General features: G+C 38.5%; 1 protein-coding gene across 1 annotated transcript; it reads left to right on the top strand.

Moving 5' to 3' along the window:
* Positions 1–11,790: 11,790 nt before the first annotated feature.
* LOC147866021 (protein TIFY 6a-like) lies at positions 11,791–15,047 on the top strand. Its single transcript, XM_087316379.1, has 6 exons — positions 11,791–12,249; positions 13,301–13,436; positions 13,562–13,667; positions 13,996–14,284; positions 14,415–14,472; positions 14,583–15,047. The coding sequence occupies exons 1-6, from the start codon at positions 12,069–12,071 to the stop codon at positions 14,743–14,745; spliced, it is 933 nt and encodes a 310-aa protein (XP_087172505.1). The 5' UTR covers positions 11,791–12,068; the 3' UTR covers positions 14,746–15,047.
* Positions 15,048–16,421: the final 1,374 nt, after the last annotated feature.

The raw sequence follows: 16,421 nt of genomic DNA, 5'->3' as shown, positions 1-16,421 counted from the left end.
ACCCAATATGATTTCGATTGTTGACATCTCGTAAATCTCGATCATATGGTTGGCCAATCTAATAAACACCATAAGAAAGTCTAATGAGGTATATTTCATCTACAATATCTGCAACCAACCACATATTTCTATAGAGGAAGTAAAGAAAATGCAATCTATTGTGTTGAGTTTCAAGCTTCCTTGGTTACTTAAATTTTAACCTTTAACACTTAGGTGTTCATTGAATATGTTAAATGTTCATTGTATAGCTCAAAGCTAGTGACAATAAAATTTGAGTAGTTTTTAAATATCACCCAATAGTTATTCCTTTTCCTATAACTTGGAATGTGTTCATAGTATTTCTTTAATTATTGTGCTAAATGGACATATATATCCACAAAAATAAAATCACTCATTGGGCTCGTGGAAGGATAGAAAATTTGGTTGATGCTTTCATTCATGTCAAAATCCCAAGACCAGGGGAAAACCAATGAATAAACTTGACAGTCACAAAACAATTAATGAGAGAGCTACATTATTCATCGTGACCTACATTATTCATCATGCTCTTTTAAAAGTAAGAGGAGGTATGAAGTTCGAGCTTTTTCAAGCCACTTTATTAGCATTTGGCTAAGCTTATTAACTCCGTCATTAGTCTTGAAAGTAAATGATGAAGCTTTGAACTATAGAAAACAGAATTGTGTCTTGAATGGGCCACAGTGCAAAGTTCTTACAAATTCCTTACCAATATTTTTAGAAATGTCGATTGTACTAGTACTTGAATTTGGAAACTCTACGAAATAAGGTGTATCTTGGAAACACCAACCATTATTTATACATAACAATTAAAAAGATTGAATACACCAATAACTATAATTGAATATCCGGTGTGCGTTGATTATCTATATTTCTATGGGCAATCAAAGAGTACTAAAGAAATACGACTTGCCAAACCAAATATTAGAAAACAATTAGTTTGTTATATTGCTTTGCGTTTCAAGGGCTTGGAAACAATAATTCAATATTAAAAAATATCTAATTCTTATTAACAATACCTATAAATAATATGGGGAAATATTCGATGCACTTGTACCAATGCTTTGCAATAGCTAAACAAGATTTTTCTTGCATCAAGAAACATTTAGAACTTATTGTATTCAAGCAAGGGAGAATATAGAAAAATGTCTAACCTACAAAGATATATTTAGTTCATGCATATCATGCTAAGCAATGTCAATTTTTTATTTTATTGTATTTCCAAAAACAAAACTCCTTCCATTAATTATAAAATTTCATAGTTGAGAATGTTATATACAAATCCAAGAAGGGACTCTATAGTTCTATCTTATGTGGAGGCCCACTGACTCAAGAAAGGGAGAGGAAGACCATTGTTGGATGAAGGCTAATCGTTGTCTTTTTGCTCCATCGAATCCGCCCGTGATGCCATTGTGTTGGCTCTTTATTGTGGCTATAACTTCACTCCATATGTCTTGCAATAACGTTGTCTGGTGCATGGTTTGATTGGATAAGACTCGACTACAACGTTGTTTCTATAGAGTCCATAATGTTATTGGGTTGACCAATTCCAACACGACTTGAGCTTTGGCATTGATGGGAGTTGAGTGAATATTGTCGGTGGTGGAAAACAATATCTCTTGTGCTTTTATCACCAACATCATCCCCTCTCCATGATGTTTGTAGTTGTCAATTGGGGTCTGTCATGATAACCAATATACATTCTCCCACTTGAATGTGCCTTCCACCTGGCATAATTGCAATAGTCCGCCAACCCCCTGCCATATTTGATGGGTCTTTGGGCAATCCCACAGAGTGCATCGAATTGATTCTATTGCATTGGGGCACATTACACAATTAGGATAGCTACGGATCCCATGTTGCCAAGCTCCAACTCGCAGTAACCTATACATGTATTAATAATCATTGAAATGTGGTAATTCGCCTAGCTTGGTGTTGTTTCCATAATTGTTGCCAAAACTTGGCAATAGTTGTATGGGGAACATGATATGTGTCCCATATCTTTGCAGATGTCAATTTGAGCAACTAGGATGTGGCGGCCCAATTTGATGATGAATTGGAAGAGAGGGATGACTTTGCTTCCCTCACCTGCATAAGGATCGTGTCACTTCCATTGCAAAGAGTCTTAATTGTTATGGGCATGACCAAAATTTATCTTGTGGTAAGTTCACACTTGTCCCTTATGGGTTGTCTCAATTCCTAGGATTCAAAGTGTGAGGGTTAATCGAGAGTGTAAGGAAGGGATGATGACTTTTAATACGAGGAATTGAGACAACCCATAAGGGACAAGTGTGAACTTACCACGGGATAAATTTTGGTTATGCCCGTGACATCAACTGGCCTTACACAACCACATGTTTTCATGAGCACATATGTGCCATTCCGACTGTACTTTGATCAGATCAGTGTCTACAATCCACTTACGACCTGTATACACAAACACTCAAATTGCCATGCTCATTGTTGTTGGTTCCTCATTGTCGCACTACTCATGGACTTGGATCTGATCTAGCATTTCCCTACCGAATATAGGGGAGTGAGGAGTTAGGCCATCAATTTTGGGGCAACTATCTACATCCAACTCAAAGAGTCCCTCCCATATATTCAATGATCAATAGGGGACGAGCAAGCCATGTGTTCATTTCAGTCGTGACTTTATAGTAAGTTGTGGCTATATTTCTCATTGCTTCTCCATCCTCATTGGTCGAGCCTCCTCTCGGTTGAGGTTGCGCGTCATTGTTTCAACATGGCTCGCTCCTTTGGATCGGAAGAATCCGTTTGTACTTTTGAACCCTACCTGAATCCATCGAGCCATGATTCCATGAAGCGTCATGTCATAGATTGTCTTTCTTGTCATGACTCATAAGGAGTTCGTGTTTGGCCGTGGCAACCTGTCCCCCTATCCAACTGCATGATGGGTATCTTTATTGGAGTCATTGTAGGGCCATTAGTCCCTACATGGCCCTTTGTCTCTTTTCCTAAGTGTCCCTGCTTTTGGTCTTGATGATCTCGTGTAATAAATTTGAATCTTTTATTAGTTTAGATAGCAATTTCTTGGGTGATGATGAGGCACTAATGGGCAGTGACCATTGGTTGGTGAATTGTTCCTTCATCTCTATAATGGTGCAATAGTGTGAGGGATTCAAGGTTGAAACGAACCCCACTTTCGTCACATTTGAAAATGGCCGATTATCGGGGAGTGGTCAGCGTCCCTTCGCTTTTAGTGCCTCCCCCACATAGATGTGGTCGATGCGAGCGAGGATGGGTCCACTATTCCCCGCATCTGATAGAGAGAATCAAAGAGAATCACTTTTGTGTTGGAAATTGGTTGAATGCCAAATATCACGTAAGTTAAGGTGGACACATAACTTCTCCCATTGTTTACGTTCCCCTCCTTGGAGAACTATGGGGTTGTTGTTGGCGTTATCATGAAGGGATTCAATCATATTGAAATCCCCTCCTATGCATCATTCCTCCTCACCCGCTACTTGTTGGCGAATACATTGAATGTTGCCCTATTTGTTTTGTTATTCAGAGCTACACATTCATGATATTCCAACCTTGCCCTCAGATGATCAACATGCAAAAATGAGCCCTTGCATGTTCCATGTTACGACATTCATGAACATGGAAGGGGGTGGGATATTACCAAGTGTTCCTAGTGCTTTGCACGGTAGGTCATGTATGGGGAGCAATCACCATTTAGACACCCAATCATTTTCATTGATGGGCTGATGATCCATATCCATTGTTATCTCCCTCTTGGAGAAACACCTTCGATTACTCCCCTGAGTAATCGGGTCAAGGAATCGTGGTTGCGTAGGAGATTAAGGTAGGGTCGAACCATTCACGATAACCAACTACAACTTATTTGCACTCATCGTCCTATAGGTTAAATAACATAATCAAAAATAGGATTTAGATGAGACAGACACAGAGATGACCCAAATAGTATATGTATTAACTATGAAATAGAGAAGATTACAAGAGGTAATACAGACAGATTATAAATCGATAACTCTCTCTCTTAGTACAGGTCTTCTAACCTAGATTTTATCACTCTGGCTCGTAACATGATATTTTTTGTGTCCCTTTCCTTCTACTTCTTAACGATTTATATAGCCTATGTGTTTCAGTCACTTCCTCCTAATTCTTGGCCTTTATTCACGGCTGCTTGCATTTTGGTTTACTTTCCTCGGTTGCCAGTGCTCGGCTCGTTTCTCCTTTTCATACTTGACCTACTCCTACCCTTTCACATTTTACTTTTTAAGATTCTTTCCACACCTCGTGCCTTTTGTCCCACAGATAACATCCACGAGTTGAAGTTTTGAGCTATTCACTGGAGTGTCAACATCCCCTTCCTGTTTCCCATAGAAATAGTAAAATCCCGTATTTTTTTAATGTCTAGGACAATCCGAAGGTGAATGTGACAGAGGTGAGGTTCCTCCTTATCGTACACCAATTTTTTGTGTTATTCCGGTTCTTCTTTAGTTCATTCATGAGGTCTTCATCACTTGTTCCTGTTACAAAATATGTTAATATGTTGCTTGACTACTTAATGTATCTTTATTCTTAGACTTTGACCAGGTTTCCTGGACTGGGAGCAATAATGAAAAAGAGAATGAGGTCATTGTCAATCCAATTTTGCACCACCGAGAAGTGTACTCTTATTTTGTCCATTGTCTTGTGTCATATTCCTAGCCATTTCTAGGCTTCTTGCAGGCGTGGTTTAGTGTACTAGCTAGAGATATCACGATCAATGACATCTGGTATGGCTATGATTTGAGGGGTGCCATTCAGGCTAGCAACCTTGTTTGTTGCTTCTCCATTTGATGTATTCATGCTAAAGCTCCTCATTAATGGCATAACGTGACTTATCCTTCTTGGAGTCCTTATTTTGCCAACTTTAGTTAGAACTTTCTTTTGAGTGCTTATTGTCACCTTAGGCGTTTCCTTGGGGCTTGAGAAGGTAGTAGGGGAATGTTCATCAATGGGTCTAAGACCTCTTGCAGTAGATCAAAATGATTGGGACTTAGAGGAGAGGGAGGACTGTGTGATTGTGGTGTTTTGCATAGGGTGTGGGTTTTTCCCACCGCTTGCCATTCCATTAGATCCTTATTGGGGCATGGGGGGGAGGATTCTTATGCCCTATGGTGTCACGACCTTCCAAGGCCTCCTAGGGGGAATCTTTAACAACCAAAGTAGGGTTCTTTGTGCCATACATCCCTTGCTCCTCTCGAGAGGTCATTCTCATGGGGCAATTCATTTTTACATGACAAAATTGTTTGCATTCGAAACATTGCCCAAGTGCGCCAATCATCTCTATTCGTTGTTCAAAACACGTGCGTTTTTACCAGGAATGAGGATTTTTGGATGGAAGCTTATCAATGTCCTGCACTAAAAGTTGCACAGGTGTGGGGCCTAAATTATTCTTTAGCCTATTTACTAACGTTAGTTCCACCTCCAACATCATTCTGAGGGAATTTCCAATAGTGGGAAGTCACATGTTGTATTCCAGAGATAAACTAGGAAACAACATCGTTACTTTGTTCATCGGGTCCTCCTATTGTGCGACGTCCATTGGGTTAAAATCATGTATTCATTTACGCATAAACATCCATGTGTTTCAAACGTGGCAGAGGGACATTTCTATGAGTTTCATTGTGGAGTCCTTGTCCTCTAGGAAGATTTGATAAAACCCCTTACTCCTTACTGAGTGGTTGCATTTCCCTTATTCCCCCTATTTGTGAGTGGTATTTTACTTGCAACATATCTCGAAGTAGTCGTTTGTTCAGGCGTGCTCCCATCACACAGCTTATGACCACTATTACTCAATGCGGTCTAGGTCTATCTCCTTCTCAAGTAGCAACATCTCCTCGTTAGTGAATATGATCTCAACTAGGAGAGCATTACCTAGGTTGTTCTAGTCTTGCACCTGGAGCTTTCCCTGTTGATGAGCGAATGTGAAGTGTGTGTTGGATTGTGGCGATGAGAGTTTTCTATAATTATTTAGATGTTTTTTAATTGATTTTTTTTAAAAAATAGTTATTTAGTCATGTATTTTTTATTTTATTTTTAGCTTATACATTAATTTATGCATTTATTATTATTTAAAATTATTAATTCTTCTTCTTCTTCTTCTTCTATAGAGTCGGAAAAAGGGGGAGGGGAGAGAGTCGAGGAAAGAGAAGAGCATGGCCGAAGAAATCAGAAACAAAGAAGGAGAATAGTCGAAGAAATCAGAAACAAAGAAGGCTGGCGGCTTAAGACGGCAGAGGTGTGATCAGGTCATGGAGCGGAGTATCGCGCAGGGGAGAAACGGACGCTGCACTTGGACCTGCTCCTGCTTCTTGATCTGACAGGTCATGAATCTACTAAGGATTCATTCGATGTCAAAATTTTAATTAGTTGGGAAAATCCACTGAACCTTTTGAAACCAAAATTCTCGTGTAAAACTTACTCGTGATCTAGGGATTGGCAACGGCTCGGCTCAAGCCTAAACCGTTGGGCTTAGCCGGCTTGAAAACGGCTTAGCGGCTCGGTTTAGGCTTGAACTTGCCTTAACGGTTTGAGCTTGGCTTGGCTTGAGCCTCGCCAAACCGGCTAAACCGTTTACAAACTTTAGAGAGAGGGGGAGAGAGACAATAGACAAGGGGAAAGAGAGAGAGTGAGAGTGAGGGAGGGAGAACTACACAGACGTGGAGAGAGAGAGAGAGAGGGAGGGAGACTACACAGACGAGGAGAGAGAGAGAGAGAGAGGGAGGGAGACAACATATAAGGAGAGAGAGAGAGAGAGAGGAACTACATAGAAGGGAGAGAGAGAGGGAGGGAGGGAGACAACATCTAAGGAGAGAGAGAGAGAGAGAGAGAGAGAGAGAGAGAGTGGGAGGGAGAGCTTGTACAATGTATACTATATAGTATATAGTGGATCATCTTAGAGAGAGAGGGAGGTAGGGAGAGAGAGAGAGGGAGGGAGGGAGGTTTCTAAACCGGTTTACAAGCCCGTTTACCAAACCGGTTTGTGAACCGGCTCGGCTCGGCTCAGGTTTGAGATCTCGTAAACGGTTTAGGCTTAGCCGGTTTGGCTTGGATCAGGCCAAACCGGCTAAGCCTAAACCGAACCGTTGCCGATCCCTATCGTGATCCCACCTCCTTAATATGATAGTAACACAACTATTATTCAAAAAATGTAACATACAATGTCTTAACCAAGTGTGGTAATCACCATTACATTTTTACCCTTCCTACATTGCTAGCTAGGGTTGAGGCATAATGCAATATTATTTTGTATGAATGGAAAACACACACAATAAAAGTGTGTCATGGTATGTGAAGACAACATGAACATAACTTCACATATCTCACTCCTCATGTATCCAATTTTATGACATACTCATCGTTGCGTGGATCATCCTTTTTCAACGACATAATCTTCAACCCTTTTGATGGATGTAATGTCTACTCGAAATGTAACAATTTTAAATTAATGAGAACCCATGAAGAGGACAAAACTCAATTGTTTTTATAGATATATTCAAATCTCTAAATATCTTTCTTTTGTTGATGATATGTCATTGCCTACTTCATGTGCTTACTTGAAGGACCCCATCAAATGTTTGGTGGTGACATTGTTCTCCCATGTGATACCTTGTTTATGGTAATCGTTCTCAATGTTAAAGGACAAGTAGAAGTTTGGAAACTTGGTCTTGAATGAAAATGTTGTGCTCATAAAAACTATGAATATAAAGAGACTTTAGGGCATCAAAGAAAGGATAAAAACTATGAATATGAAGAGACTTTAGGGTCTTGAGATTTGAAGATGAAGGAGAGTGCATGAGTGAGCGACTAATGGTCTTCTCCTCGTTTGAAATCTCTATACGAAACAAATTCATGCCCATATTTGTTTTCTCTCATAGGATTGCCTTCATACAATTTCATACAAAAGAGAATTGCAACACCCACACCAACCAATAATTTATTGTTTGTATCCCTTCACAAAAAAGAAATTTGATATCTTTGAGGACATGTATGAACATAATTGTGTTGGGCTAAAGCTTGTGCTTTGTAAGGAATGATATGGATTTAAGTAATAAGAACTAAAGATTAAAATTGTTTTGTTTTCAAATTGAGGTCATGCACACTAATAATTCTCTCCTAGAAATACGTCTTTATAAATAATTCAAGACATTATTTTACTCCTAAGAACATGGCTTTACAACTCACCATTAAAACCCAACAATTGAACACAATTCATTGCCTTAGACATACTTATAAACGAAACCTTGAGTGGTTGGAAATACACATAAATTATTGGCTTAAAATTTTGTGCGTTAGCGGATCATCTATTTTTAGAAGAGGGATAACCCGATGTTAGAGAATAAATGAAAATAGAAATCATGAAATAAATATTACTATAAGTTGAAATAACCATAAAACCAAAAAAAAAAATGTATAAACCAAGGCTCAAAAGCTTTGAAAGAAGAAACGTTGTTTGTATCATGTCATACAAATATTACAAAATCAATATTACGTTATTATCTATTGATTATGTAATATTTGTATGACATGATACAAACAACGTTTCTTCTTTCAAAGCTTTTGAGCCTTGGTTTATACATTTTTTTTTCTTGTTTTATGGTTATTTCAACTTATAGTAATATTTATTTCATGATTTCTATTTTCATTTATTCTCTAACATCGGGCTTATCCCTCTTCTAAAAATAGATGATCCGCTAACGCACAAAATTTTAAGCCAATAATTTATGTGTATTTCCAACCACTCAAGGTCTCGTAGAACAATCAAGACGATGTTAGAGACTTTCCAAAAAATAAAAACTACTTCCATTAGTTAAGGCAATGTACATAGGATAATTTACAACTCATATCTTACAAGCCATCTTTCATGTCAAAAGAAAACAATATGTGTAGAGGAAACAACAAAAACAACTCCAAAACACCACATCATTCGATGCGCATAGCATTACCCGAACGCATACTCTCCATGTGAGCCTCATACAACCCAAATTCAGCATAGACGTCCTCCAATTATTTATGCTCTTATAACATATCAAGAGCCTTCCACCTCAACATAGCCATATGAATATTGCTACAATTACACCTTGAATGAGAGGGGTATAACCATATAACTTAGCTCACATTCAAGCTTATCCACATTGTGTGGTAACAATACAACGAAAATTATCAGACAAAGAAAGAGACATGCGCAAAGATTTGAATGAAAGTCAAGTTGTCTAGTTATAAATGACTAGAGTGGGTTGTGTGAACACATATCCACGTTACCTTTCCACACACATACTTGTGGGGCTCAATATAATTTGACCTCTAGCGGTGTTATAAAACACATGTGATGTTGTTCCCTTTGGCTTCATATGCTTATGGGGCACCCATAAAGTTAAAATAACTATATAAAACAGTGGATCCTTGAAGAGGCAATCAATAGTGCGCGAACCATTGAACAATATTTGCCCATATCCATTCATGAGTATGACAAAATACATATGGCTACAGACATGTGTAGGGCTCACAAAAATAAGAGTTACTATATTTTTACTTGTATTATCTCAACCGTTTATCCTTGATCTAATTTCAACATGTTTCTCTACACGAACTAGTTTTTTAAATGAAATTGACATCTTTTAACAGTAGAATACTATATTTCTTTAAAAGATGATTGTTCGTGAGCCACATACAAGAAGGAGGGGGGGCAACGTGTTAACTTACAATAAAATAAAAAGAATTTCATGACTCAATGGGATTCGAATCTCAACACAACTTTATTGATCTTCTTATTGGCGGTAGACCAAGAAAACATGTGGCATGGAGAAATAATAATTTAGTTCTACACTAGGGGACCTAATAAAGATATATTAAATAGAGCACATGCATATATAGTGAATTTAAAAAATCAACCCCATCTCACATCAATACTCTACAAGAAAACTATGACAATGGATCACATGCACAAGCAAGGAAACTATGTTCGACAAGGAAAAGATGTCACGTTTCGTTGCGGACATGGATGTCACGCCAATTGAAGTGCATCTAACCAATGTTATAAAGATTCAACACAATGAAAAGGTCATAATGCTAACAACATGGCAATGAATGGGAAACCAATTAATGTATCTAAATAACAAGAACAAAACACAATGTTTATATGTGTAGTGCCAAGCGAGACTTTTAGAACATTAAAGAAAGCATAAAAAAACAAGTTTTTTGAATGATTTTCCTTTTTGGGGGGAGAGAGAGGGAGGGAGGGAGATTAATATCTCAGTTAGCAAGGTTGCCCAATGGAGACCAGGTCATGGGTTCAACCCCTATATTCCAAAGTGGCATACGGTGAATTAAGAGACATCTATGGAGTAATAGAGATGTGAGAAATTTGGGCTTTGAAGGGAAGACATAGTTCTAGTCCACTAGGGTAAGTTGATTATGATGAGAGAGAGAGAGAGAGAGAGAGAGAGAGAGATTGATTTTAACATTTACACCAACACACAACATTGTGTTTGTGTATAGATGTCACACAAGACTTTGAAAACATCTTTTGCTAATGGGTTTTGCTAATGATTATTGGATAGAGAAGTAAACATCTTTTTAACATCCATTGGAGGCCATGAAAAGGATTTTTTTCATGTCCACTACATACTACAATAAAGATTTTTAACAGTCACTGGTGATTGATTGTTGATTGTTGTATGTGGAACATGGTTGAGGCCATGACAAGGATCAAACTTGGATTTTCTCAACTTTATGACTTCAATGCATCGATATAAGCACCAAGCCAATAACAATTGGGAGAGAGAGAGAGAGAGAGGATTTGTTTATTGGGAGACTGTGAGGTTATTGCTTTCAATATGTCAAGGTGGCATCGTGTAGTTCTAGGAGAACCGATGCATGGTAAAATAACAAAGCAATGTGTGAAAGTAAGGGGTCAATTTGTGTGCACGAACTTCTTTCTGACAGCCGAACAACAACATGCTGGGAGACCGATAAATAAGGACTAGCGATACTAGACACCTATTTGGACGACCGAAACACTTTTTGTTGGGAGACCAATATATCAAGACTGGAGATACTAGACACATAATCGGACATTTGAGGAACAAGAGACAAATAGGAGACACATAATCAAATGCATGCAACACATAGCTATGATAATACGAGACGGAGACACACACTAGAATGTAGACCGGTGATAGTACTACAAGGCGCATGATCGAGCTTCTCAGGAACAAGAGACACATGTGAACAATGCAATGCAAAATGCATGCATCACAACACCAACCAAATGCAAAAAAGCAAAAAGCAAAGAAGAAGGAAAAAGACAAAAGTAAAAAGGAAAAGGAAAAATATCCAGAAAGAGAAAGAAGGAAAAGAAGCCAAAAAATAAAAAGAGCATGGAAAAGACCACGTGCTAAAAATGCGACCGCGAAGTGGGTCACGTGCAATGAATAAGGCCGGCGCAAGCGCAGCGTCTTAATGACACGTGGCACTGACACGTGGAAATGACCATGGCCATGAATGGGGGGGGGGGGAAATGGCGCGTGGGAGTGGGGTCCACGCCGGTCAGATCCGGAAATTACCGGCTTGTCCGGTTGAAAGACAAGAGAAGGAAGTTTTTGCACCACGTGGTGAGGAACCGGCCAGACCGGTCACCATCGTGTGCTAAGTACAGCTACCCGTGACCATTACGCCTCCCTCCCTCTCTCTCTCTCTCTCTCTCTGTCTCCGCCCTTCTTCTTCTTCTCTGTTAAAGACTCCTTCGTACCTTCTCCTCGTCTAACCCTAATTCTCTTTAACCCTAACTCTAGCTTACTTCTCCTCCCCCTCCTCCTTCTCCTTGTGTGGATCTCATTCCTCAAACCTTAAAAAGCATTTCCTGCCTTTCCTAGCCATAGCCTTGACCTTTCAAGGTTCCTGTCTTTCTTCTTCATTACCGCCGTGGTCGTTGTCGTTCTTCTTCTTCTTCTGCTGCTGCTAACCCTCCGCGTAAGATTTGGATACTCCTTTCTTCTTCTATATCTTCAGTCCAAATGGTCTTCACGCGCGACTTTCTTGGCCTTGGCACTACGGCCATGATCCACACGAACTGTCGACAAAGAGAAGAAGACAGAGTAGAAGATCATACTCAACACACTTCTCCTTGGATCGGATCTGTGACAGTTAATGGATTGCCTAATCCTTCTGGAACCGCTACTAACGCGGCTTTGGCAGGTATTCATCTTTCGCCACGTTAAGTTAATCTTCCAACAATCAATTAACTAGATAAAGTTAAGCCAGAACGGAGTGTAGCTTTCTGTTCCGTTATGACAGCTTTCCTTACTGTTAGCGACATAGAGAAATGGTAAATTTCTCTTGCGTTAACGCTGCATTGTCATCAACCAGACTGAAAATTAGTTGGAAGATACAGAAAAATGAAAGTTTTCTCCTTTCCGTTTGTGTAACTTATCCTTCAAACAGCAAACTAGTTGAAGCTAAGACAGAGAAAAGGATAAATTTTCCTTTCCCTTATGATCATAGATTATTCTCCCTACCCGAGGCTAAGACGGAGAAAAAGAATGTGCTCCATTTCCACTATGGTAGTTCATGATCCCAAATCTCAAACTAGTGTGAGAGAGGATCATTTTCGTTTCCAGTATAATACCTAACTATGGTCCTGACAGAAGTAGCGGAATGTGTAAATATCTTTCTTTTCCTACTGATACTCTATTCTCTAAACATCAAACGAAAGGAAGTTAAGACAAAATGATATAATTCTCCTCCATTTTGATGGTTTATGCTTTAAACACAGAAGTAAAGAAAGTCAGAATGACAGGAAATGATATTATTCTCCTCCATTTTGATAGTTTATGCTCTAAATGCAGAACTAAAGCTAATTAAGACCGGGAAAATGATATTATTCTCCTCCATTTTGATAGTTTATGATCTAAACAGCAAACTAGTAAAAGTCAAGATCCAGAAAAAATGATGGTTTCTTCTCTCTCACAATATGATATATTAATGAAGTTGTCAATTACAGTTGTGGTCATTATATGATCCACAGCAAGAGATGGTCAATACTGCTAGATTTATACGAAATGTCTCCTGATGTAATATTGTGTACTAACTATAAGAAAAAGTCAATGTAATTTGTTACGCATCTCATTGTATATATTCTCTTTGACCTGATTGTATGACAAACATGTCAAAAATCCATGTATTTTTTGTTCATTTTTATTGTTTTAATAGCTCATCTGATCTTAATTGATATTTCAACTACTTCTAGGCTTAAATGATCCGAGATGGAAGATTGAACGCAACACTTTGCAACAGTTAATGGCTCTTAGAAGTTCCTTTGAAGAAAAATACATGGAAGGGAGTGCAGATAGCCAATCTGTTCACGTGCCTAATTCTGCTTCAAGGTATTCCAAATCCTATGATTATTCTGCATTACTGCAAATTTTTTCTTTTTCCTTGTGGTTGCCAATGATGTTACCTTTAGAGACCATATATTCACATGAGGGTTAATTCTTGCTATCATCTCCAGACCGCATGCTTCTTCTCAAATAAGCTATCCTAAGCAAACTGGTGGTCAGCTCACTATATTCTATGCGGGCAATATCAATGTGTATGACGATGTTCCTATTGGCAAGGTATATATGCATTTGTTGTCTTCTAATTTGTTTTCCTAATAGGATGTAGATATACATACAGATCTGTTTCTTGATTTAGTTTTATTTCTTCAACATGTTTGAATTTAGGGGAAAAATCTTAAATACCCCTGAGTTTTTTATTTATTTCTAAGTTGAGTCAAAATTCAATATCTCCCAAAATGCGATTGCTGAAACCCCCCTTGGGAGGAATACATAAAACTCAAGGGTATTTGAGAGTTTCTCCTATCAATTTGTAGGGCTTACAATCATTTGCACGGCTACGAGCTATTCATATGTATTAAAAGCATATAATTGTGAATTATTGCAGGCCCAAACAATCATGAATTTGGCAGCTAATGGAAATGCAATATGGCCAACAGATGCCAGTGGATTACTTCGAGATTCAACTCCAGGACATCCTTTAGCCACACATGCGATAGGGAATGCAGAGCACATGCATTTTTGTGGACAGATATGCCACAATCATTATAATATTGCCACCGATCAAGTTAGCCGAAGCTCTCTTCCTACCAAGAACCACTGCCACCATCTTGCTGAGTGTTCCACACCAAGCACACCATGTTCAGACTCAAACCCTCAGCTCATGGTTCCTCGAGGTACGGTGTATTAGATTGCATATCTGATCTATCTATCTATCTATCTTATCTTTTATCTATAGATGTACAGATGCACATACGTTATGTGCACCATTCTTACTTATGGTTTCCTTTGTACTTTGATCTCCAGCTTTACCTCAAGCTAGAAAAGCTTCATTAGCACGTTTCCTCGAGAGGCGCAAAGAGAGGTATATATAAATGTCATTTTGAGATAAAAAGAAAAGGAAAATGTAGTCCTGAACTGGGAACATGGTTTACTAGCATAGGTTCTGATGTGGAAATTTCCATTTTATTTCAGGATGGAAATGATGGGCCCTTACTTGAAAAGGAACTCTTCTCAATTAGGGCAATCTACTACGTTGGGTGGAAGTAATAACCCAATTAATCCGGAATCCAAGTTTTTTGCAAGTTTCTCAAACCCCTATGGTATCAATTCCGTTGTGACTGGTGATTACGCCTAAAAATCTGTTGAACTTCCCATAAAATGGCATCAATGAGGTTCTTTTTCACACATTACATCCATCATGCTTTCTTAGGCATGGAATTTAGCTCAACAATAAGGTTGTCGTTATAGTTATATCTTCCTCTTGGCCGAGAGAATTTACAATACAACTTGCCAATGTTGTATCTGCCTGTGTTTTTATTATAATCGTAAAACTGTATAGTAGTCCTCCATCAGGCCAATGGAAAAGGTCTATTCTAATATACAACATTTGATGGGCAAATCAGTGATTTCAAATATATGATCTTTGTATGTTCCATACACCAAGGTTGTGCAAGAGGCAATTATGTGAACTTTTGTAAAGAATGCGATATGTACTTGATCAAGTGGCGTTCAATCACCAAAAATGGCTGTCTTTTATCATCAAAGTAGTCTAGTGATTCTGGACATGTGCTGATGGATTTTAGTAGAAGTAAAGACCAACGGGTAAATAAATACCTTTCTTGTATGAAGATGTATTTTTTGAATGATATCACATGGTTGCCATTGTAAGGATCCGTTTTTCGACACAGGCTGATGTTGACTAATTAGTTTGCCAATGGGGAATGCATTAAGTTTGAGATGATGAATCTCCATACACGTTGGAGTCACCTTTACTGCAAATTGTTAAATCATACGTGCATATCTAAAGACTTTGATAAACATAATGTTTATGCATCATACTTGGATGAATTTCCATATGGAGTAAACATTACACTTCGAGGTTTACAAAAAGGAATTGAGGAAACGTTGAGATTGATCAAGAACATATGGGCATCTACTAGAGCCTAACACTCATTCATTAACCTTTTTGGGGAATTATTTTCTTTTAAGATACCAAGTTCCCACTTTCTTTTTTGATGAATTAAATAATAGGGGAAGAATGAAACAACACAAATAATTTAGCACAAGAAGTTCATATTTGCATCCAATTTGCAGTATCACATATTTAGGTATTGGGCCCCAAGAATGAAAACATTTGTTGACATGCTTAATTGAGTGCCTTGGAAATTCCCTAATAAAAACTGCCTAATAAGAACCATAGTGGGAAAGCTATGTTCTAGGATTAACATGTGATGTAGAACAAGAAAATCAGGAGTTTAGACATCTAGAATAAGAAAACAAGGAGATATGAAGCGTTAAGCTTTCCATTCTCTTGACGACCAAAAACGTTGGTGGATAAGAATTCCACTAGAATGGCCTCCTACAAGATTGTGATCCACTACATCAAGATCGTCACCACTCTCGCAATATTGATGGCCTTGATAAGATGAAATGAGTAAACGAGGAGCTTCATGAACCTCTTCTCCAAGAGATCCAATACCATTAATGTGCACATTGTCAAGCTCCTACCTCATGAGTGACGATTATGATAGTTTATTCAACCAATGTGATGAGGTCCATTTGCAATGCAACATACATCCTTCAGGGTACACATTGGGGGGCCCTACCCATGTTCTCGTGGCTACTATGTGCTTGATGCTACATAGATCATGCATGCTCACTCCTCCAATTTGGTGTGTCAATTAATCCTTGCTGCTCCTTTTTATCTTTGCTCTCTCACTTGGGTAACGATTGTGCCTCCCTATCGTTCCTTGTTCCTAATTGTGGCCATTATTCGGTCACTTAAGTAATGTTCTTATTTTCCCACTTTTA

This window comes from Azolla caroliniana, unplaced genomic scaffold (assembly GCF_043228905.1).
Source record: "Azolla caroliniana isolate FFs.n. ecotype wild unplaced genomic scaffold, voAzoCaro1.0.p SCAF_3, whole genome shotgun sequence".
Lineage (NCBI taxonomy): Eukaryota > Viridiplantae > Streptophyta > Polypodiopsida > Salviniales > Salviniaceae > Azolla > Azolla caroliniana.
Note: the sequence above shows the minus strand (reverse complement) of the source record. Positions and strands in the feature narration are given on the sequence as shown.